The following is a 24,262-nucleotide window of genomic DNA, read 5'->3' as shown; positions in this document are numbered from 1 at the left end:
CCACCCTTTGGACATGCCTGCTCTACACAGAATAGCAGGAATTCCTCTTTCATACTGCTGATTGATGTTGGTGTTTTTGTTCTACCAAATATGATGGAGGATGAAGGAAGAGAGGGAGGGGAAGTGATAATGATGATGAGGATAATGGCAATGACAGCTCCATGACTTCAAATCATTGGGGTTAATACCCACTCAAGGAGACTGTGATATTCATTTCAACAAACAGACTCATTGAGCAAAGGGGTTGGAGTAGAAGACCTCCAAGGTCCCTTCCAACTCTTTATTCTGTTATCCTCATCCTAATTTTCTTATAGGTAGTCCTCAACTTTCAACTGCAATCGGGACTGAAATTTTGGTTGTAAGCTGTCAAGAGTTGAAAGTTGAGGCAGCCATGTGACCGGATCTGATTTCAAAACCGGTTTTATAGCAGACATTAATTGAATCATAACCATCCTAAGTGCAAGTTCATTCTGCTAAATGGGCAGTTTTTCCCCAAAAAAATAATAATCACAAATTGTAGTCATGTAACTGTGGTGCTGCAACCTGTTGTAAATATGAGCTGGTTGTCAACTGTACAAAATGTGGTCGTATGTCCACAAGGCAGATGGGTGTGGCACGACATTTTACAACATCTGGAAGGGCTGTAAAGAACTCTTCCCGAGGCTGTCCACTGTAACTCTGAATGGTGCTTAACCAACTGGCCATAAGTCAAGAACTACCTGAATTCTTTATTACAATTTGCCACTGTTCCGTGTTCCATAACCGAAAGGAAAGCTGGACATGATCAAGTCATCCTTAATTGTTAAAAGGATATTTACACATCCCCCTGCCCTGTAAAGATGAAACCTCTGTATTATTGGGGGGAGGGGTGGTAAAGTAGGTATGCACTCAATGGTTTGGGAGCACTCTTTGTGATGAATTTTTCAGAAGCCCAACAAAATATTTAACTGTTGTTGTGAGACCATTTGTAGGGAAATTTCTCTCTCCTCAGGTAATTGCACTCTGCAAAGTGCAATGAATCTTGCTTTCCCATCACAAAACCAGTTTTGGGATTAAAAGACCTAGATTTCCAGCTCAGATATCACTTCTTGGAAAACTGCCCTACCCACTTCTCCAGGCTCTTTTTCAAAAGCTTGGTCTAGTGCTTAAGGCACCATACTAGAAACAGGAAACTGTGAGTTACAGTCCTACCTTAGGCATTAAAGCTTTCTCTCTCAGCCCAACCCACTTCACATGGTTGTTGTGGGGAAAATAGGAAGAGGAAGGAGCATGAAGTATGTTTGCTACCTTGAGTTACTAATAAAAAATAAAGGCAGAATAAAAAAAAAATCTAATAAAAAATAACGATGATTCTAACGTTTCTGACCCTTCACGCTTATCAAAATATTGAGTTTCTAATAAGATTGCCAAATGACCATACTTTCTAGCAAACCACCAAAGCAAGAATCCACATCTCAGGGTTTTTTACAATTTTCACTAGTAGTGCTGTGAAATTAGATATTAGATATTAGAACTACTACCGACTTCCGCTCCTTCCGACAAAAACTTAAGACTCACCTGTTTCAATTAGCCGGCCTGGCCCACTTATAGTTCTACTCTTACCTCCTGGCGGATATTTTTATTTGGGATAGTTTTTAGGGTTAAGATATTTTTTAATTGGAATTTCTGGGGAACTATTTTAAATTTAATTCTTTGGGGTATTTTTAGGTGTCGTTTTTTAAATATTGTATTTTAAATGCTTTACTTGAATGTACAGTTTTTATAACCTCCTCCATGTAAGCATTTAATTATTTAAGTATTTAAATATTTAAATATTCTTTTTATGTATTCCATCGACTGTACACCGCCCCGAGTCCCTTTTGGGAGAGGGGGCGGTCTAGAAATATGAAAAAATAACAATAATAAAATAATAATAATAGGGTTAATGTTTTTTAAATTTTTTAAATTTTAATCTAACTTAAACTAAATCTGTAAAGTGAACCATTGCTACCTCCTCCAGTCCTATATTTATTTTATTTATCTTATATTTATACTATGTATATTTATTGTTCAATTGTTTTAATATGACTGTACACCGCCCCGAGTCTCTTCTGAGAGAGGGGCGGTCTAGAAATTGAATAAAGTTAAAGTTAAAGTTAAGTTATTAATTCACAGTATATCCCATTTTCCCTTGAAGAACTTAAATTGGCACTCATACTCCTAGATCCTATTTCTTCTCAACCTTGTGAGACAGAGAGCTAATATGAGCCCCAAATAATTCAATGAGCTTCAAGGATGAGCCTGTCTGATCTTAGTCCAGCTCCTTAACCCACATTAAATCACTGTGCAGAGCATATGATTGTACTATCACAGCCTATATATGCATATAAGGCATTAAGAAAGATAGTACCAAGGTCAGTATGCTTCATCACACAAAGGTTTGGGCAGTGTTCCAGGATTCAGTCTTCCAGAATTAAGAAGAAACTTCCTAACAGTGAGGACAATTAACCAGAGGAACAGCTTGCCTTCAGAGGTTCTGGGTGGTTCAGAGAGGTGCTATTCTGCTGGTTCCCCTCCTCCCCCGGTTCAGGCAAACTGGTACTGGCGGCAACGGGAGGCTCTGCCCATCCGGCCAGACACCATCACAGACGCTCTGTGCATGCTCTGCGCACACTACCGAACCAGTAGCAGAGGTAAGAGGATTTCATCTCTGGGGGATTTTAAGAAGAGACTGGACAGGCACTTGTCTGAAATGGTATAGGAGCTCCTGCTTGAGCAGAGGGCTGGACTAGAAGACCTCAAAGGTCCCTTCCAGCTTTATTTTGATTGAAGTTCTGATTGATTGATTGACTTTTTCTGCAGTGATCCTGTCTATTGACAAAAAAAATTCACTAGGCATGAGAAAGGATTCCTTGAAATCTTTGGTTAAGAAATAATTCAATAGTTCTTGAGGCTGCTACTTGTAAATGCTAATTTAAAACATGATTTTTATTTTTATTTTTGGAGGTTTTTAAATTTAGGCCAGTCACTATGAATTATACAAATTGGCGGGTAGGTAGATATACTTTCTACCTCATACTCTTTCCTTGGAACCCATTCCTGAGTGCAGGCAAAGTTTGGTGTTCCTAACTAAATTTCAGCAACATGTGCAGAGAGGCTCCATGTCATATTGTGCTCCTTTTAAAAGGCATTGTCGCCTCATGCTGTCTTAGATGGCAAGAGTTTAAGGCTAGGGATTTTTTTGATAAGGCTTATTCCATCTCTTCCTCCTCAGTGAGTCTTTTCTATTGAATTATTTTTTTGAAAGGAAAAGTAGTAAATGGCAAATACTGGAGGTTAACTAAGGACCACGGCATCACTTGGAATAAAAGTAAAAATTAAGTAATAAGACAAAGTAAGTGCCAGATTAAAATCCCACTTGAAAAGACCCAAGTCTGTAAACAAACACTGATCCATCTAATCCAGTCCCACAATTCTTGATTTTCAGTGAAACCCTGGAACTCATCTTGGCTTGTCCAGGCTGATGCCACCGTTTTTCAAATCCGTGTTGGACCATAGAAATCCAGAATTTCCCCTTTCATCTTTCTACCTCTGTGCCTTTCCTACAGATGGCCATTCCTTTCTCCGGAGGAAGAGCACTCTGCACATACTCAGAAACCATGCACGCGCGCACACACTCCATCCCCATCCCCAAGCATGCCGCTAATTCGATACCTTCCAGCCCTTTTTGAGAAAGAGAAAAGGGGGCCCGGAGGGCAAGGAGAAGGAGCAGCGGGCCTAGAGGCGCGCCCTTGGGCCACGGCGCATCCCAACAGGCGGAGGGAAACCCTCCAGCCAGGGGCCCGGCTCGCCGACTCCTCCATGGAGCAATCGTGGCAAGGCAACCCTACCCGGCCTCCCCCTCCCCCTTTGGGCGAGGGGCTGTCCCAAGCCGGCTTCCCCTTCCTTTCGGCGCTGACTGACAGGGACCGCAGCCACTGCCTGCCCGGTGGAGGGGGGACTAACCCCAGCCTCTCCGGCGCAGCCCGGGAACCAACCTGGTGGCCACCTCCAGGGCAGGGCAAGGCGAGCAGGGCTTGCGCGGCGCAGCGGGAGAGGCGGCGGGCTGGGTCGGGCCAAGCCGGCCAGGGTAGGATGGGCGCCGCGGAACTCAAGGCGGAGCCGCCGCCAATGCTGCTCCTGCTACCGCTGCTTCTGCTGTCGCCGCCGCCGCCACCGCCGCAAGAGCCCTAAAAGAGAGCCGCGCTGGCCCAGGTAGCGCAGCCGGGCCCGGGGCGCGCCAAGGCGGGCGGGCGGAGGAAACAAAGGGGGAGTGGAGAAGTAGTTGGAGCCGGGACTCCCGGGCTTTAGGCGGGCGGCTGGAGCCGGAGGGGGGTGGGATCCTCGGGCTGGGAGCTTTCACGCGGGCACTCTACGCTTCTCCGGACTCCGTTAGGGGCTTGGCGGGGGGAGCCCGGGCTGCGAGGCGGTTCTGCCAGGGACGGGACTCGGAGCTGGGGAGCAGAACTTCGGCAGTTCTTCGGGGTTGGAAAGAGAGCGATCGTCCCATCTCTACCCGGGGAAACAGGGCTCGTCCTGCCGGGTCCGTTAGAAAGGAGGCGGGGAGGAAGGAGGCTGGGTTGGCGCCAGGAGGAGAATACCTGGGTCCTTGCAGTGATGAATGGGCGCCTCATGCGCCATGGAGGGGGCTGCGGGCGGGCTGTTCATCGAAGGGGAAGAGAGGGGCTTTCTTGGAAGCACGCTTCCCGTCCTGGAGAAACCTAGACGTCTGGACCGCTGATTTCTCCGGAGGAGAGAAGAGGCTCAAAACGCATCTTCTGAATGTTCATTTGGGTTTTCCACAGGCAGCTGCACGGGGAAAGGGGGTACAGGAAAGATGGATGGTGTGGAAGTGGGTGGGATAATGGCCCAGGATCCACCTTGAGTAAGACAAAGTGGGATCTACTTGGCACAAAGCATCGGTCACTTTTTTTAAAAAGTCCCAACGAGTGGCGGGATTTTGGATTTCTTCAGAAGGGCAGGAAAAGGAGATAACCCCAGCGTTAAAATTATTAATTTTTAAAATTAACATGATGGCCCCTGTGTGCTCAGTTCTTAAAAGAGCTCCATTGCTACATTTTTAAGAGATCAGAAATCTCTGATTTCCCCTAATAGGGGATTACCCAGTCAGAATGGGAGTTATTGTAGTCAAAATGTTATGGTCAGGTTGGGGAGCCTGCCACACAAATCTTGCTTTAGGTCACAAGGATTGTCCTGCAGTTTAACTTTAGCAGCCCAAGAACAAAGGAGTTGCCGTTCGAGGTAGACCATCCACCACTGAATTTAGGATAAAATTATAGGTATGAATCAGAAAAGAGTAGTTTAGCAACAGGGTTCAGCATGCCGTTCTTAGTTCTCTGAGTTTAGTACAACACTGGTATTTTCTCCTCTTGTTCCCATAAATGAAAATCTTGTGGTATATCTAATGAAATAGATTGGCAGATGATTCAGAACGGAATCATCAAGTACATTCAGAATCATGTACTTTAAAGTTCATAATTATTGTCACTAGATGCAGGGAAAACTTTTTAAAATACTATATTTACTGTATAGAGAATGGGCCTAAAGATGGAATATGAAGATGCTCCGTGTACAATTCGATTTGCCCAGAGAAAATATTTGGCAGTTAGTGTGGGATTAACTAAAGAACTTGCCAATTTCTTTATGTGTGGCCATTTTAGATAAATCACAGACACAAGGTGGAACAATGAAATCCATATGCTTCAATAAATCCTTTCAGCAATGGGCTCTGCTGGTTTGGGATTCTAACAATTGTTTAACACCTGAGGAGATATCAGATTGGGAAAAGCTAGTTCAAATCAGTATACTATTTTTTGTTGTTGTTAGTTGTAAAGTTGTGTCCGACCCATCGCAACCCCATGGACAACGTTCCTCCAAGCCTTCCTGTCCTCTACAATCCCCTGGAGTCCATTTAAGCTCAGGCCAACTGCTTTGGTGACTCCATCCACCCACTCATTCTCTGTCGTCCCCTTTTTCTTTTGCCCTCCATCTTTCCCAGCATTAGGCTCCAGTGAATCCTTCCTTCTTACTTGATGGCCAAAGTATTTGAGTTCCATCTTCAGGAATTGGCCTTCTAAAGAACAATCAGGGTTGATCTTCTCTAGGACTGACCGGTTTGATCTTGTTGCAGTCCAAGGGACTTGCAGGAGTCTTCTCCAGCACCATAGTTCAAAAGCTTCAGTTCTTTGGCGCTCAGCCTTTCTTATGGTCCAACTTTCACAGCCATACATAGAAACTGGGAAAACGAAACTAAACTATTAGGTGCTGAGAAAAGGTATCAAAGTCCCCCCCCCCCATATTTTGCTTGATCTAAATGTATACAAGCAAAGTATGAAATAAAAGTCTCTTTTCTAGAGTCTCCCTTACAGTATACTAGATAAGCAATGCCCATATGATCTGGTGAGTTTAAGTCACCCTGAAGCATGCTTGGGGAACTATGATCCTGATCGATGCAGAAGTAATCAAATTAACTATCCCTACAGCATACAATCTCACACCAGATATATAAGCCACTTATGCATTTTCCTTGAGCTTAAAAAATGGAATAAACTTTTCTAGTGGCTTTGGAATTGGAGGCACAGGGTGGAGGTGGGGGGGGGGGTTGCTGGATTTTCGCCCACCTCCCTCCCAAGCCCAATTAATTCCCTGCATGTTCACGGAGACTGAAAAGAAGCTGGAAAAGTGGAGATGCTGCTGTCAGAACAACTCTGCTTTGCAGTCATTCCATCAGCCTGTTTCTATGGCAGGTGGAAACAATGGTAGTTACTGGAGACCTACAGATACAGATGACATATCAGACTGCAACTGACGCACATTATCTGAAAAGGGTATGATTTTAGACTTATTTAGTATCAAAAGTGTACAGCTACCCATTTCGCAAAAAGTGGCTCTGCTTTACTTTAACCATCATTTTACCCTATTGAACAGCTGAGAAGCCTAACTGCTATGGCTAAATTCACAATATGCTTAGTGAAGTCAGTTATAGACATAGTGGATGCTTTTGTACATTGTATCAACTTTAGCTAGTTTTAACTCTGGGGTTTGGAAGTGTAGTTAGTTAAGATAAACTCAAGCCATTTTGGAAGTTGATGGTTCAGCACATCGTATAAATCCTCAAAGGGTGTGCTATGCATATATAGTCAGTGTGTCTTACTAAAGTCTATATTTACTAGGTGAGCATGCGATTATCCATCTAGTCCAGAATTGTGAATTTTGATTTATTGCAACTCTGTAAGGCAGTGTTTCTCAACTTTGAATATGTGTGGACTACAAGTCCCAGAATTCCCTCTGGTGGCTGGGTAATTCTGGAAGTTCACATATCTTCAAGTGGCCAAAATGGAGAAAAATTGCTGTAGATCCTACGATAGACCATAAGGATACAGTCTTGCCAAAAAGAATAAATGGATAAATAAATACCAGAAGTAGCAATACAGGGGGGGGGGGTGATTTATCAAATCATTTGTTTGCCTGTTCCAGTCCATTCTTTTCCAGAAGTAAGCATAAGGGGGAGAGTTAGATTTATTGGTAGCTATTTCGCACCCTACAGATGATTCAAGAATTTTAGGTTCCAAATTGTTTAACAGCAGTAAGAAAATGGCTCCTCATTCTGGGTGTAATATTGTGAGTTATATTTCCTTTTGGTAGATCCTTCTCCAATATTTTTGGAAACTACTTGTATGTTTTTGTACACTTTGGGTTCTTGGGAAGGGATGAAGAGTTTCCACTAAAAAGTCAAATCAGATTCTTAAGTCTCTAATCCTGATTGAGGTAAGGAAAGCTCCTGAAGAAGAATTTCTCCCAACTGACTTGTATAGGATTTGCTAAGGATTGAATCAGGAACCCTGATGTGTTATTAGTATATCTCTTGCTGGATTTCAGCCCTTATCCATAGGAAGGAATGTTGGAAGTCTACTTTATATCAGTCTCACTGGATCCTAGTGACTTTTCAAACTCACAAGTAGAGAGAGGCATCTTTCAGATGTACTACTTAATTTTTTAAAGGAAGATGCTCAAGATTCTCGTTTTCCACAAGGAGGGAGTTACATCACTGCTGGTCTTGGCTAGAATAAAATGCTAAACTAACTTATACAAGGCAATGTTTCCTTATATGATGAGAGAAAGAGAAAATAGATGAATTTTAGGAGGTGCCTAATGATTCCATAAAAGGGACATGGTGGCTCAGTGGCTAAGATGTTTAGCTTGTCAATCAGAAAGATCAGCAGTTTGGTGGTCTGAATCCCTAGTGCCGCTTAACGGAGTGAGCTCCCGTTATTTGTCCCAGCTTCTGCCAACCTAGCAGTTCGAAAGCATGTAAAAATGCAAGTAGAAAAATAGGAACCACCTTTGGTGGGAAGGTAACAGCTTTCCGTGTGCCTTCGGCGTTTAGTCATGCCGGCCACATGACCACGAAGACATCTTCGGACAGTGCAGGCTCTTCGGTTTTGAAACTGAGATGAGCACCACCCCCTAGAGTCTGGAATGACTAGCACATATGTGTGAGGGGAGCCTTTACCTATAATGATTCCATAAATGATTAAACATAGCATATTCTATACTTACAGTATTCTATACTGACTCTAAGCAAGCATTCCATGGTTAACTTCATCCTTATTATGGATTATCAGATATATTAATAAGATTTATTTATAAGATGTATTGATAAGATTTATAACCTATTTTTCACTGATAAATTAAGGTGCCATCCATAGTATTCCATCCTATTTTTCCCATACCAACCCTATGAGTCAAAGAGAGGGCTAAAAACTCTAAATCAGTGTTTCCCAAGTTTAGTAACTTGAAGATGTGTAGAATTCATTTCCCAGAATTCCCCGGGCAGAATAGGTTGGCTGGTATGGCTGATTGGGGAATCCACACATCTTTAAGCTGCCAATATTGAGGAACGCTGCCCTAAATCATTCATTGAGCTGCTAATACTGCTCCTAGATCAGCCCTTTCACCCCTGCACCACTCTGCAAAGAGGATGTTGTGGCAATTAGTATAATTGAAAACATCAAAAAAATTATATAGTATGGAAAAATAAATCATGCATCCCCAAAAGGGTAGTGTTAGAAGTCATGTAAAACTTTCTGTACAGGAACATGACATAATTAGAATTAGAATTCTTTTATTGGCCAAGTGTGATTGGACACACAAGGAATTTGTCTTTGGAGTATATGTCATTTTGAGGGTAGAAGTTGAAACAATTTATGTCCAGGATGTGAGGTCTGTAGATATTTCACAACCCTTTTTTTGACTCTGCAGTATAGAGGTCCTCAATGGAAGGTAGGTGGGTAGCAATTGTTTTTTCCGCAATTCTAATTATCCACTGAAGTCTGTGTCTGTCTTGTGGGGTTGCAGAGCCAAACCAGACAGTTATAGAGGTGTAGATGAAATTCCTCTGTAAAACTGAATCAGCAGCTCCTTGGGCAGTTTGAGTTTTCTGAGTTGGTGCAGAAAGAACATTCTTTGTTGTGCTTTTTTAATGACATTTTAGTGCATTTTAACTCTTGAGATATGATAGAACCTAGAAACTTGAAGGTCTTTACTGTTGCTTCTGTGTTGTCTAGTATTGTGAGTGTTGGTAGTGTAGAAGGGTTTCTTCTAAAATCTACTATCATTTCTACAGTTTTAAGTGTGTTCAGTTCAAGATTGTTCTGGTTGCACCACAAGGCTAGTTGTTCAACCTCCCGTCTTTATGCAGATTCATCTATGTCTCAAATGAGACCAATTACTGTTGTATCATCTGCAAACTTCAATACTTTAATATAGGGATCTTTTGAGATGGAGTCATTTGTATAGAGAAAGAAGAGAAGTGGAGAGAGCACACAGCCTTGGGGGGCTCCTTTGCTAATTGTACAGGTATCTGATGTGATTTTGCTAGCTTCACCTGCTGCTTCCTGTCTGTTAGGAAGCTTGTGCTCCATTTACAAGTGTGGTCAGGTACAGCTAGCTGGTTTAGTTTAGTTAGAAGAATATCTGGAACGATGGTATTGAATGCTGAGCTGAAGTCTACAAAGAGGAACCTTGCATAGATCTTTGAAGATTCAACGTTGTAAGATCTGTCTGTCTGTCTGTCTGTCTCTCTCTCTCTTTGTGTGTGTGTGTTTCTCTCTGTCTCTGTCTTTCTCTCTGTCTCTGTCTCTCTGTCTCTCTCTCTCTCTCTCTCTGTCTCTCTCTCTCTCTCTCTCTTTCTCTGAGAGTTTAAAAATGAGTGTAGACTTTCATATTACCATTCAAATAGATAGTACAGTACATTCTATAGTAGTGTTTTTCAAATTTGGCAACTTTAAGATGTGGACTTCAACTGTCATAATTGTTAAATTTGCTAAGTTAGAAAAATACTGTTTTATATATGCTTATCCATTCATAGGTATACCTGCATACCTATACATACCTATCATTCATTAAAATTTATTCCCAAATCGGTGGATGCTGAATTGTAGTTCCAGTAATAATCAGCGTAAGTAATTCTCTTCTCTTTTGGGATTCACTGCAGGATATGACAGAAGGGACGCCAGATACACAGCTAAGCTGGGAGCCGCTACCTTCAAAGCTGGAGAAATTTAAACAGTTGTAGTCTGTCACATAAGTGAGATGACATTAAGCAGAGATTAGACATATTCCTGAAGGAGGAGATTATTTTCATTCCCTGTTTCTGATTCTTAGCTATGAATGCTGATATTTATGTAGGAAATAGAGCACCACTGACTGAAAAAATGGTAGCAGACTTAGGAAGACTCTATAAAATATGTAGAAGGAACCAATTAGGATGACCTAGAAGAACTTTGATGCAGGTAGTCATCAATTTGAATGAGTTACATTCAAATAGTCATTTGACTATTTGAAGTTACATGGGGAACCCCCCCCCCCCAAAAGCTATTTACAACCCAGTTCCAGAGTTCTATCACATTCCCCTGTCACATGACTGCATTTTGATCATTGGCCCACATTTATGACCATTTGCAGAGTACCTCAGTCATATAATCTTGATTTACCATGTTTTTTCAGGAAACTGGCAGTTTACTTCCTTTCCAGCAGAAAGTAGCCCACCACAAACAAAGGGTTTTATGGTTACGACCACCACAAAGAAGATTCTAAAGTCAGGTTGGTCACTGATGGTGACCCATTTTACAATTGTAATTGCCAGGAAGAAGTATGGTCATAAGATAAGGACTACCTTTATTTAAAACTGCTTCTTGACAAGTAGTTTATTGCAAAACAGCCCTGTTTCATTCATACAATTTTATGGGGCATTCAGATTTTAGTTCTAATTATATTCACCTTTTAGTTCTAATTATATTCGATTTTTTCCCTGTATTTTCTTCTTTTCATAGAAAAACACACAAAAGTGTGGGGGGAAATGGGAGGACCACACAAGCATTTTGGGCAACAGTTCAGGGAATCAGAGTATTCCCAAAGGGGTAGGAATGGATCAGGAGGCTGATATCCTGAATAATAGTTCTCTATCCTATTGTGTATTCTCAAAGGTTCTACTTGTGATTTCTATATTGAAATTCAGTCTTCCAAAGCATGAAATCATTTATATGCTCCTGAAAACAGGAAGGGAAATGCATTGCTTTCTTCTTGTTGATCATTTCCCGATTTCTAATGAGATATTATTGCAATAACTAATGTGGATGTATTGTAAATTCCAGAAATGATGGACTTTTTGAAGACAGAATGGGCATTCTTACATTCCCTTTTGTTAGCAAATATATTCTAATTCAGGGTTCCCTACTAGATGTCTTATAGACCATAACTCCCATAATCCCCATCCATCATGGCCATCCGAATTATAAACCAGGACATCTGGAGGTTACTATTTTGTAGAAAACTAGACCATTTTGTATTACTATCCAGGCCTTTGATTGAGGCTGGCAGGGAAAATGTCCATAGGTGATCGTTTGACCTTCATATATTAGCACTTAATTGCCATTGCCTAGGTGTGAAACCAGTATTAGTAGTAGGCAAATAATGGTTGCGAAAGTTATATTTAAGAATGGGCCTGATGCTTCTGAGCATAATTCTTAATGATTTTTTTCCTTTCTGTATCAGGGAGGTGCCCTTTAACATAATCATCACATCACTGACAATAGGATACCTTTAAAGATTGTCCATCCTTTCCTGTTGGGTGTCTTATACTTATCTGGCTCCCTGGGACTACACGTTGCATTGAAGCTCTCTGTCACTTGGGCCAGTCTCCTCTGGCTGGGTGGTTCTACTTTTATCTGCAGGAAGCTTGGAGGCGGGAGTGAAAGATGGCTGCCACACAGGAAGTGCCTCCTCCAGCATTAGGCCTCCATTTTTTATACCCATTAGAAGAAACAATGGCACCCAGGGTGAAAATAGAAGAGCCGGGACCCCCATGCCCTGAAGCTGGTTGGGAATGGGATGCTCCGGGGAAGACTCCTCTTGTTGTCCAGGCAGGCACCATTAGTGATCTGTTGAGGTGGGCAACTCCTCCCCAAGTGAGGAGCGACCCAATTCCACAGCTCTGGGAGGTTCAGTGCCAGGAGATGGTGCAAAGCCTGAGGACACCTGCTGACGTTATGCCAGCCCCTGTGCCTGTCCCACCCCCAGCGCCTGGCTGGAACAATCTCCAGCTACCTGAGCTTGCACCCGTGGATGACATTGAAGCCTACCTGTCATCCTTTGAGCGGGCAGCCGAATCATGCCAGTGGCCAAGAGGAGAGTGGATGAGCCGCCTTATGCCAGCTCTTGGAAAAGCCCAGCCACCCCATAATGGCTTGGATGCCAGAAGTAGCAGGAATGAGCACAGAAAGTCCAAATCTTCCAGCCTGCGAGGGGAATCAGGTGCCAATGTAGAAATGCAACGGCAGCGTTTCCGGCAGTTCCGTTACCAGGATTCCGAAGGCCCCCGGGAGGCTTGTCGGAGGCTCCGGGAACTTTGCCGACGTTGGCTGAAACCGGAGAGCCGCACAAAGGAGCAGATTCTGGAACTGCTGATCCTGGAGCAGTTCCTGACCATCTTGCCCCAAGAGATCCAGAGCTGGGTGTGGGAACGAGGCCCTGAGACGTGCGCCCAAGCAGTGGCCTTAGTGGAAGGATACCAGATGGGACGGCGAGAGGCAGGGATGTGGGAGCAGCAGGTAAGGGAATGGTTAATCTTCTTGATTCTAGGGGATACATTGCGATGAAAATTTCTAACATCCTTAGCACGCCAATATATGTTTTCTCATTCCACTCCCCCTCCACAACCCCGCATCCACCCACCCACAAGGCAAAAGAGAATTGTATCAGTGTTTTAATGATTGAATCAAGTGTTTCATGGATATAAAAATAGCCAAATGCAACTTGCAATATAAATGGGCAGGAAAAAGCTCAGTCAAGAATAGAGGGAGGATGATACACAGGTAAAAGTTTTTTTGAGTTGGCACATGATTTCAACAGAATTGTCTTTTTTTAATGTGCTGTTTATCAATTACTTTTTAATTAGGCTTTAAAACCTTTCCTGTTTTGTACACAAAGAGGGCAGAAAAGATTGGGTCATACGACAGGCTTCCTCACTATTAAACAAATGAATCTGCATTCAGCCGACCTCGTTTCTTCCTGATTTATCCAGGTTGAAAATGGCTGTTCATCGACTGTGGAGGGCCTCTTTGTATGCAAGCAAGCAAGGGGATTTTGGTGGGAAACAAGCCAAAAGCAGCATATCCAAATGCCTTGGACGGCAGCTCTCACAGCCTCTTGCTGTCAGTCATGTTGGTTAGAACTGATGAGAGCTGAAATCGAAAACCTTCAGAAGACCCCAGGCTTTTGGCTACTCCAATGAATAGAGTGCTAGCTGACTCCAATGAATAGAGTACTAGCTAACACCCCTAACAAAAGAAGACTCCAAGGCTTGAATTTCCTCAAAGTTCCATTTTATTAGAGATGTCATATTGGCACATCTGGGAAAACCCGAATCTGAAACCTTCAGGTTTTCCCCACCCAAATTAAAGTCCAAGTTCCTGCCCAGCACCCACAAGTCCATCACAAGGTCCAATCAATGCACCATCCCAACTGGAGATGCCTCCCAGTCACACCACTCCAGGTGCAGGTCAAGATGTCCTTGACTCTCTGAGAAAGGAACGTTATTTTGACTATATACTGTATCTCCCATACTCAGTGGTGGGATTCAAATAATTTAACAACTGGTTCTCTGCCCTAATGATTTCTTCTAACAACCAGTTCATCAAACTGCTCAGAAAGTTAACAACCAGTTCTCCTGAAGTGGTGTGAACTGGCTGAATCCCACCACTAGCCATTCGCCATATAATCCCCCCCTCCCATTTCCTCACAGCATTAAATGTGGCAGGCCTGAAGGCCCAATGCAAAAGATGGCTTCCAGGCTGACATAAGGTAGACTTGCTATCAGATCAATCTGTATCCTTTTGAAAAGTTTTGGGAATGGGAATTGCAAAACAATAACTATGGACCCTTGAATGGCTGATTAATTATTCTCTTTTAGATTCAAGGCTTAAAGAAATAAATGGAATGGGTAGATTCCCGTAAGTTCTTAGTGACCCACTGTTGTCCCTTGTTGCTAGGTTACAGTGCGGGTCAAAGTTGAACAGGTAAGCCCACAGGAAATGATTTTACCTGGAGCACCGTGGGATCCTTCAGCCTCACTGCTGCCCCATCCTGAGTACCTATCCTCATCCGATATAACACTAAACCAGCCTATCCCAGGCCCAGCTCTCAAGATGCCCTGCATCCCAAAACAGGAACCACAGGGCCTTCAGGAAACAGGTAAGAAGGAAGAGAGAATCAGGAATGTTCTAGGAATTTTTCCTGCAAAAGGGAATCAATTGCCACAAGAAAAACAAATCAATGATAAATTTTGGGCAAGTTTTGTCTGTAAAAGATGAGGAATTATCCAACTCCCATTATCTCCAGCCAGTGGAGTTGGAACAGGAATTTGTAGTCCAGCAATATTTGAAAGACAGCTGAGCTAAGAATTCATTTTAGAATTTTAAATGTTTTGCTTCCATTTAGTGGGCATCCAGATGTTTGCAGTAAAAAATTGGTGCCTCTGTGCAGCCATGTTATTTAATAGTAAATATGATTTTAAAATATTTCAGTTTCTCCAGTCCACATTTTTAGGGGACAGCAGTTTGCTGAAGGTAGAAGAGAGAATATAATTACCATATCTATCTATCTCTTATCTATCTGAGCATTTTGACTTCACTCATTAGGGCAGCTTACACATGACCATTCTACACATGATATTCTCTGCCCAGATGTTTGGTGGGGAAGAGCTGACTTGGAAAAAGAAAACATCTTAAAATTGAATTTCTTCCAGTAATACAGCCCTTTTTCTTTTTGTGCCTTTGAGTCATCATGATTTTTGGTAAATGTCTAGATGAGTCCTACAGTTTTCCTGTCAAGATTTTTTAGAAGTGGTTTGCCATTCCCTGCTTTCTAGGCAAAGAGAGAAAGCCAGGTCCAGACAGATTCAAGCTTAAAGCAGGACTAGAAAGTGTTAAACCACTGCAAAACGTAAATGATTTTGTATCTAAATCTTACCTCATTTGTGTACGTTGCATTTGAGAGAAAAATACATCTTTCGTTTGAAGTCTCTCTCTGTTTGATGCATTTCAGAGGAGTTGAACTTCTATCCCAAATAAAAGGAGAATATATGTCAGTCATGCTTTCCGTAGGAGCGCCCATTGACTGACAAAGAGAGGGCAGTGATTTGAGATACAACTCAAAACAATACATATTATTCAGGCTAACTAAAGTGATTGTAGGATTAGAAAGATGAAGGGTGTTGTTCCATTAATGCAGCCTGATAACTGGCTCCTACCAGATATCACGTGTTAAACTCCAGTAATTCCCATTTCCAGAACTTTTAACTGGACCAAACTGTTTCTCCTCCAATTAACTGCCTCAGGCTTTTTCAAAGGTGCTTTTTCAAAAGGCAATTGGACTGTTTTTTCTTTGTGGAGGAAGAAGAAGATATTTTCCTTCTCGTCCAAGAAGCTTCATGGGTTCTGGTAGGATATTGGGGGCAAAAGTCCAGAATTTGGCCTTTCTAGAAAGAGAGGACACATTGGTCTGTTCACTTTCTGGATAAAGAGGACCATTGGTTTGAAAGAGATGTAAAAGAGGCCATTTATGTTAACATTTAGCAGTTCTCCCTCAACAGAGGGAGAGGAATAGAACACCACACAGTCCTTTCAGCAGCTCCAAGAGGATTCCATCCCCATTTGCCCTCTGATACAGGTGACCCTGAGAGCACAGATAAACTCACAAGTGGCCTCAAGAGCTCTCAGGAAAAGTGCTAACAACCAGAGGACTGCAAAGAACTATAACCCTTCCACCCCCACCCCATTCTGTCAGATCTAATTCTTCCATCATCCTCACCAGCCTGCTGAACTCATGAAGCTTCTTGGATGAGAAGCAAAATGCCTTCAAGGAAAAACAAAGTCTAGTTGTCTTTTGAAAAAGCACCTTTGAAACAACTATGACCTGGATGACTGAGAATCTCCAAGAAGTTCATTAACAGTGTAATGTAAATTTATCTGATTTCCAATTCTTGTATATATGGGCAAACTGGAATGCACCCAAATCTACTCTTTTGAAACTTAATAATTAGAATAGACATTGAATAGAACAAGTTTGAAATCTGAGAAAGGAAAACTTGGGCAAAATCAATCATAAATGATTCTTCTCTTCTTTTTATTCTAGCAAACGTCAACCCTTTCTTGCATATAGTTAGCTGTTCCGGGTTTCTCTTTTTGGAACCAAATTTCTATATTTATTCCCTACTTATTGCTTTTCCAAATCCAACAATCATTGCTCCTACCTGGCCAATAATTAAAAGTGCCAAAGAATCTTCAACCAAGAACTAAATATTAATTTGTGGAAAATATTTTAAACATTGTTTGCTTCTGTTTGTACTCTGTATAGATGCTCTGGAATAAAATTTTATTTTTGATCAGCTATTAGTCTGACACACAACCAAAACTATGCCTATGTATGCAGACATCAACAGATGGAACATACAGAAACTAAATTGCCTATATTTTTTATATAAAGAGGCGGAAGAGCTCAGTTAGAAGAACAAAGATGTGACCAGAAGCTAATCACAGAATAGATTCAGCTCAAGCTAAAGTGGAAGAACAAAGGCAGTCAGTTTTCAAAGTAAGATCTTAAACATTAGCCTACCATTTTCAAAGACAACATTAGGAGCTTTGAAGTCCTGAACCTCACTGATAAGAAACCAGAGATACTATAGAATTAAAAATTGTTATGGATGAATGTCAAAAACAACCACCAAAGAGAGGAAATGGCTGAGGGTCAAAGTAACTGGAACTCTGAGAGGCAGAGACCACGTTGTCCTGGAATTTCAGATAGTGTGATGATGAGAAACTGCAGTCATACCTCAGTATTAGACTTCATGGGAGAAAGCTTTGTTGGACTTAGGAAGACAGTAGGCAAGATCCAACAGTTTGATATTGTAAAGGAGAAAATGTCTCAGAAGATTGGGAGCTTCTGTAATAATGTGATCTTGTGGGCAACAAATCCAAACAATTGATACAATCTTAACAGACCAAAGTGGATCTTCACAGAACATTAAAAAATTGCTTAAAAGAAAAAAGCAAATGTACAAGAAATGGAAAGAGAGGAGGAATATATCCTAAGAAGAATACAAAGCAGTTTGCAAAAACTACAGATCTAGTGGGAGAAGAGCTAAATCCTAGTACAAAGTCAGGCTAGCTAGGGATGCCAAAAACAACAAAAGTTTTCTTTTTTTTAGGAAAGTCCCAAACAAAAGGAAAGTGAAAGAGACAGGAGATCTTCTGAAGAGAGAGAATGTTAAAATGGTTAAGGAATAGGATAGAAGGCATAACTGAACTCTTATTTTGCATCTGTTTTCTCTCAGAAGTTGAATGAACCTTCGGTGCCATTGGTGGGGGGGAATGAACTGAAGCTCAAGATAAACAAGAAGAAACTGCGGGAATTCCTAGCTGATTTGAATGAGTTAATCTTCAGAACCAGTTGATTTATACCCTGGGGGAGCATCTTCCCAACTTTTTTTTTGCAGTCTCATAGAAGACAATGTTTCCATTGGGGGAGGGGGAATGGATTCAGTTTCATTTGCTTACCTGCCACTCACCTCCTGCTGTGCAGGCCACAGATTGGTACTGGGAGTCCATGACCCAGGGGTTGGGGATCCCTCCCCTTGAGAATTAAAGAAACTAACAGAGATATTAAATTGCCATTCTCTGTAATTTTGAGTACACCTGGAAAATAGACAAGGTCCCAGAAGACTGGAGAAGGATTAATGTTCCCTTTTTATTCATTTATTTTTTTAAAAAGGAAGAAGCAGGGACCCAGGAAACTACAGAGCTTGACATTAATACTGGGCAAGATCCTTGAACAGATTTATCAGGGAGCATGTCTGAGTGCATAGATAGGAATTCATTAATTAATAGGAGCCAACATGAAGTTATGCTAAACAAGTCATGTGAGATTAACAATCTACTTTTGACCGAATTGCTGGTCTGGTTCAAAGTGGTATTCAGCAGGTTCTGACCAGTTCTGGAGAACTGGTAGTGGAAATTTCGAATAGTTTGGAGAATCGGTAAATACCACCTCTGACTGGCCTTGCCCCCATTTATTCTCTGCCTCCCGAGTTCCGGCTGATCAGGAGGGAATGGGGTGGGAATGGAGATTTTACAGTGTACTTCCCCTGCCACCCCCATCAAGCCACCCCCATAGAACCGGTACTAAAAAAAAAAAAAAGAATCCCAGCACTGGTCTGGTTGATTAGGGAAATGCTATGGATATAGTATATGTTGACTTCAGCAAGACTTTTGACAAAATCTCTCAGAGCATCCTTACCTACAAAATGGTCAAACATGAGTTCGACAACTCAACCACGAGGTGGATTCATAGTTGGCTCAAGGATCATACACTACTGGTCGTTCTAAATAGCATCAAATGTACCCCAAATAGACATTCTGAATGGATGCCAAAGGGCTGTGCCTTGGGCGGTTCCAGTGTTTTTATAAACAATATGGAAGAGGGAGTCCAAGGAATACTTACCAAATGTGCAGACGATACAACACTAAGAAGGATGGTTAATGCATGGGAGGAGAAGGGAAAAAATGTAAAGTAAAAAAAAAGAAACAAACAAACATGTAAAGGTAGTCCGCTTATCACCAATTGCTTAGCAACCATTCATAGTGACAATGGACTCTCCCAAAGATACAACTCTGATTCATAGTTCCAAACAGCTACTTCCCAATCCACCCACGGTCACATTATCGAATTTTGGGTGCTTGGCAACTGGGCGCATTTACAGCCATTTGTAGCAGATTTATGGTTGTTGGGGTTTTTTTGCTGGCAAAAACCACCAATTTCTGACAATAGATTTGCTTTACAACTGCCAGATTCGCTTTACGATCATCATAAAATCGGGTTGATATGCCTCAACTTATGAACGTCATGACGTACAAAGGATATTTCAGGCTCCCATTACAGTTGGTCGGTTGAGGACAATCTGCATAGGATGCGGACAATAATGACTCAAGAGCAGCACATGTGAGAAGGACTTGGGTGTACTAGTGGATCATAAGCTTAGCCAATCTCAACAGTGTTATGCAGCTTGCAGAGAATACCAACATCTTGAAGAGCATCAAGAGGAGAATGGAGTTCAGATTGTAAAGAAGTAATTGTCCCAGTCTGTTATGCTTTGGTCAGGCTTCACCTGGGGGATTGCATTCAGCTCTGTATATCCAGGTTTTTAAAAATTGATAAACCGGAGCAAGTCCATAGAAGGGTTCCTAAGAAGGTTGAAAGAATTCTATAAGGAACAGTTGGAAGACCTAGGTATGTTTAGTTTGCAGATGAGAAATATAAGAGGCAACATGATGTTGTATTCAAGTTTCTAAAGGGCTCTCACATTACAGAGGATTTAGAATGTGCTTAGAATGCAGTTTTGGAGGCTAACTCTGCCACTGCCAAGGGTTTGATCCTGACTGGCTCAAGGTTGACTCAGCCTTCCAGCCTTCCAAGGTTGATAAAATGAGGACCCAGTTTGTTGGGGGGAATATACTGATTCTATAAACCACTTAAAGAGTGCTAAAAAGCACAAGTGCTATTGCTATTTGGGCTCATTCTAACTTGCTCCAGAGGGTAAGACTATATCTAAAAGGATGAAACCTCAACGATATATGCACATATTAGACATAAAGAAAAACTTGACAGCAAGATCTGTCAGTCAGTGGAATAAATTATTGCATGGAGTGGTCTTTTTCATTTGAGGTTTTCAAAGAGAGGCTAGTTAATAATCTATTGGAGATGGTGTAGTAAATCCTGCAGTGTGCAGTAGGTTGGATGTGATGACCCTTTAGATCTCTTCCAACTCTACAATTCTATGACTCTAAGCTGAGGAACAACATACATTATTGCTGATGCATGCTGGATAATTGAGAAAGCCAAAGAATACCAAAAATAAATCAATACATGCTTCATTGAATATAGAAGTGGCATAGGTTGTGTCAACCATGTCAAATTGTGGCATGTTTTTAGAAAAGCAACAATCTTAGAATGTCTCATTGTTTTCTTGCAAAACCTCCTACACAGCACAGGAAGACATAATCTGGATGGAACTTGGTGGAAGTTTGGAAGGAGTAAGACAAGGTTGTATACTCTTTCCTTATTTCTTCAAAATATGGTGTTGCCCCCAAAATAAGACCCAACCAGAAAATTAGCCCTAGTCTGATTTTTTTAGTGTGTTCCTAATAAGCCCTATCCAATAAATAAGCTCTTAAGTTAAGATTGTTATCAGTCGGTGGGGTAGCCAGCACCAGAGGTGTCAAGGACATGGAGGGGGGGGGATGCTGTCTGTCAGTAGCTGCAGCCCATGTGAGTTGATTACCAGTTCAAGCAGCAGTCAGAGGTGAGGGGGAAGTGGTTCGGATACGCTGCGTGGGCCACAGGAAAGCCAAAGTGGGTGGGCAGCCGCAGGAGGCTTGTCTTCGTGCAGCGGTACCAACGAATGGAGGCAGAGGTGCAGGGGGGAGGCATGTGATCCAGATGCACCATTTGGACTGCAGGAAAGCCGAGAGTCAGTATAACACTTGTGCCAATAGCAGAACAAGATTTTTGTTGAGGTTATAAAGCTCCAAATTAACTGCCCAGCTTCATCATTTCTAAAACGATAAAATAGAAACTATCAGTTTGCAAACAGAAATTACAAGAATTGAGACAGTTTGTAGTAATTGTACAATGGAGAACATACAGGTAGTCCTCAAATTATAGCCATCATTGAAGCTGGCAATTACGGTCATAAGTCATGATGGTGGTAAAGCAGAGTCACCATGTGACCAGATCCAGTTTTACGATATTTTTTGTTGGGGTTGTTTGGTGAACGTCACAGCTGTTACGTAAATCCATTGTTAGCTATCAACCATTTTTGGCTGGAAACCAGAAGTAAATTCTAGTTTCTAGCAAACCATCATAAATCAGCCCTCTGACCACAGTGCACTGCAAGAGCTGTAAATGCAGACCGGTTGAGAAGCATCCAAAACGCAGCCGCATGTTGGCAGGAGAGCACAATGTCAGAACTTCAAAACTAGATCACATGTAGCTTCTGGGGGTCTAGTGCAACTTCAACTGGTCACTAAACGACCGGTTATAAGTTGAAGACTACTTGTGCCTGTTTGTCTTATGTTGATAGCTGCATGTTGTCTGACTCATCTGCCCATTATGAAAGACTTTTCTTTTTCTTTTTTTCTTGACAGGCTCCCTACTGGCCAATGGAAACCGAGAGGAGCACTCTTTGCCTGGAGGCACGATGGAAACGGGATTGCTACCTGGGAATTCCCGGGAGAAAGTGTTGGGTGAGAATTGTGGTGAACGGATGGGTCAACAATTTGAAGTGAGATGTGGAGACACAAGAGAGAATCCAGTTGCACACCCCAACTCTTTTGGACGCTCTCACCCAGCGGGAAAGTCCCTTCACCAGTGTTCACAATGCGGGAAAACATTTAGCCGTAACTCACATCTGCTCACCCACCTAAGGATCCATACTGGGGAGAAGCCCCACCAATGTCCTCAGTGTGGCAAACGTTTTGGTCATACTTCCCAGCTGACTCGTCATCAGAGGACCCATGCCTCAGAGAGACCTTTCCGATGTGCTCAGTGTAGCCGGAGTTTTTACCAGAGCTCAGAGTTGACCAGGCATCGAGTATCCCATGCCAGAGACCGTCCATACGGGTGCAGCCAATGTGGGAAGAAGTTCCGTTGGAGTTCTGATCTCATCCGACACCAGATCACCCATACAGGAGAGAGACCATACAAGTGTCCTGACTGTGGGAAGAAGTTTGGTCAGAATTCACACCTGGTTCGACATCGGAGAACCCACACTACTTAGCCAAGATCTTCCCAGAAGGAAAGAAAACCGTGTTTCCCAGCATTGAAAGCTCAATAAGGGCCAAAACATGGAACCAGACCGCCACTTAGCTTAGTGTCATAATGAGCCAGATGACAGATGAACCTTTGGTTCAATATCTGCAGAGGTTTATCTGCGGATGTGGCTTAATTAGAAAGAACCCAGTCTGTCTCCAGCGGGATAGGCAAGGTGGCAGTTCCACAATACCAATTTTTTATTCTACAACTAGAGAATCACAGAACGGAACTGATTACTCTAAAAAGGTGCTGAGCCTTTGAAGAGTTGACTTCCTGGACAATACTAAACCACTAATATTGTGGTGGCACCAGTTGGATGTCTTTTTATTTCTTTCTCTATCTCCTTTTCCTTCCTCCCTCATTCTCTCTTTTAATAGAAAATGAAATAGGACTTCTAGTCATCTAGACATATTTTCTGTTACATAACACAATCTGTAATCCTTGCCCTGAGAACATTTCTTTGTTGTGAAGCAAAAGCAATGTATTTTTTAGAGAAAATGACCAGTCTGTATTAGCAGAGGGTTGAAATCTTTAAAATGATGGAGATCCCTTCTTGAGGAAGCTGCTGTGAAGTATTTTGCCTTTTTTAAAAATTACAACTTTGATAAATGGGAACATTGTCAACCTATATTTGTAGTGGCACGGAATATATACAACAGGGCTGGGTTTGCTTTCAATTGATTGGCCTGCAGGATAGGTGAACTTTATTATGGCCGATTCCTAGGGCTGGCCATCAATACACAAGGAGACAGAGAGCAGGCCTCCCATCTGGTCTTTTTCATTGTCAGTAATCTTATTGATTTACTTGCACACCTCAGTCTCTTTCTTCTTTGTGGGTGACAACAAAACACTCTTTCCTCATATTCAGCAAAAAAATATCTCAAAAGTATATTCTTGGGTACTTCAAAAGGAGACCACTGCTACATTTTTAATGCTTTTCACATGGAGTCATGGGATGCGATGGGAGGAGTTAGAGCCTTCCAAAAAGGAATGTTTTTTAGCCTTTTTTAGCTTTAAAAAGTTCCGATGATCGCGCGGCACACCTGATTGTTGCACAGCTGATCGTCAGGACTTTTTAAAAAAAATTTTAAATCATTGTTAACTACCAGTTCAGGTGAACCAGTAGCATGTTTTACTACCGGTTAGGGCAAACTGGCCCGAACCAGTAACATTTCACCCCTGCTCCATGGCCTGCTCACTGCTTTCGCAGCACCTTACACAGCATACTTAAATTTAGTGCTCTTCACCATGGGGGAGACAGCATCCCCCATCTTCCTGGAGCCCATTACAATGTGGCGCATCGGCCGTAGCCAGGACAGGCATGTCTCAGAGAGGAGATCAAGTCATGCATCTCCCTAGGTGACCGAGCGCGAGAGATGAGAGGCAAGTATAGGAGTGCTTTGCTCCCGCTCTGGAATATGGAGCTAGTCTCCATCACCGCCATTGCCCTTACCTTTCCAGGCCATGCGAGGAGTGACTGTGAGGGGAAGGCAAGGGGCGGGGCCAGCCAGCCAACAGGGAGCTACAGCAGGGAGACGAGAGAGCTTTGATTATCTCTGAATCTGAAATGACTCTTGATTTAAATAATATAGTAAAAAGCACCCAAAGAAGAAGAAAGAACATGGGAGAGGGGACCCAACCCACATCTGTTTTTGGAAATGGTTCAAGATGGAACATATGCATATACACACACACACCACAAACAAGAGGGGGGAAGAGGGATGAGAGAGAAAGGGGGGAAGAAATGAGAAAATGAGGGAGGGAGAGAATGAGGGGGGGGGGGGAAAACAGACGGGAG

General features: G+C 42.3%; 1 protein-coding gene across 6 annotated transcripts; it reads left to right on the top strand.

Annotated features, from left to right (window-relative positions):
* Positions 1 to 2,656: 2,656 nt before the first annotated feature.
* LOC309400929 (uncharacterized protein) lies at positions 2,657 to 23,108 on the top strand. 6 transcript variants are annotated; one of them, XM_081969693.1, is made up of 6 exons: positions 3,995 to 4,233; positions 6,786 to 6,866; positions 12,094 to 13,148; positions 14,589 to 14,790; positions 20,638 to 20,694; positions 21,798 to 23,108. In XM_081969693.1, exons 3-6 carry the CDS (start codon positions 12,297 to 12,299, stop codon positions 22,427 to 22,429), a joined length of 1,743 nt encoding a protein of 580 aa, XP_081825819.1. In that variant the 5' UTR covers positions 3,995 to 4,233; positions 6,786 to 6,866; positions 12,094 to 12,296; the 3' UTR covers positions 22,430 to 23,108. The 6 variants fall into 6 exon arrangements, with proteins under 6 accessions (XP_081825822.1, XP_081825819.1, XP_081825818.1 ...); XM_081969696.1 differs by lacking the exons at positions 3,995 to 4,233; positions 6,786 to 6,866 and adding an exon at positions 2,657 to 2,672; XM_081969692.1 differs by lacking the exon at positions 6,786 to 6,866.
* The last annotated feature ends 1,154 nt before the right edge of the window (positions 23,109 to 24,262 follow it).

Source organism: Natrix helvetica (genome assembly GCF_964273705.1).
Source record: "Natrix helvetica genome assembly, chromosome: Z".
NCBI classification, from domain to species: Eukaryota; Metazoa; Chordata; class Lepidosauria; order Squamata; family Natricidae; genus Natrix; species Natrix helvetica.
The sequence above is the reverse complement of the archived record's forward strand: the minus strand, read 5'-3'. Positions and strand labels throughout refer to the sequence as shown.

Excerpts from the sequence above, each read along its gene's own strand:
- LOC309400929 (XM_081969696.1), top strand. The coding sequence starts at position 12,297 with ATGGCTGCCACACAGGAAGTGCCTCCTCCAGCATTAGGCCTCCATTTT. Across the intron at positions 13,149-14,588 it reads CAGGGATGTGGGAGCAGCAG|GTTACAGTGCGGGTCAAAGT; the intron begins GTAAGGGAATGG and ends CCTTGTTGCTAG. Across the intron at positions 14,791-20,637 it reads ACAGGGCCTTCAGGAAACAG|CACAGGAAGACATAATCTGG; the intron begins GTAAGAAGGAAG and ends CCTCCTACACAG.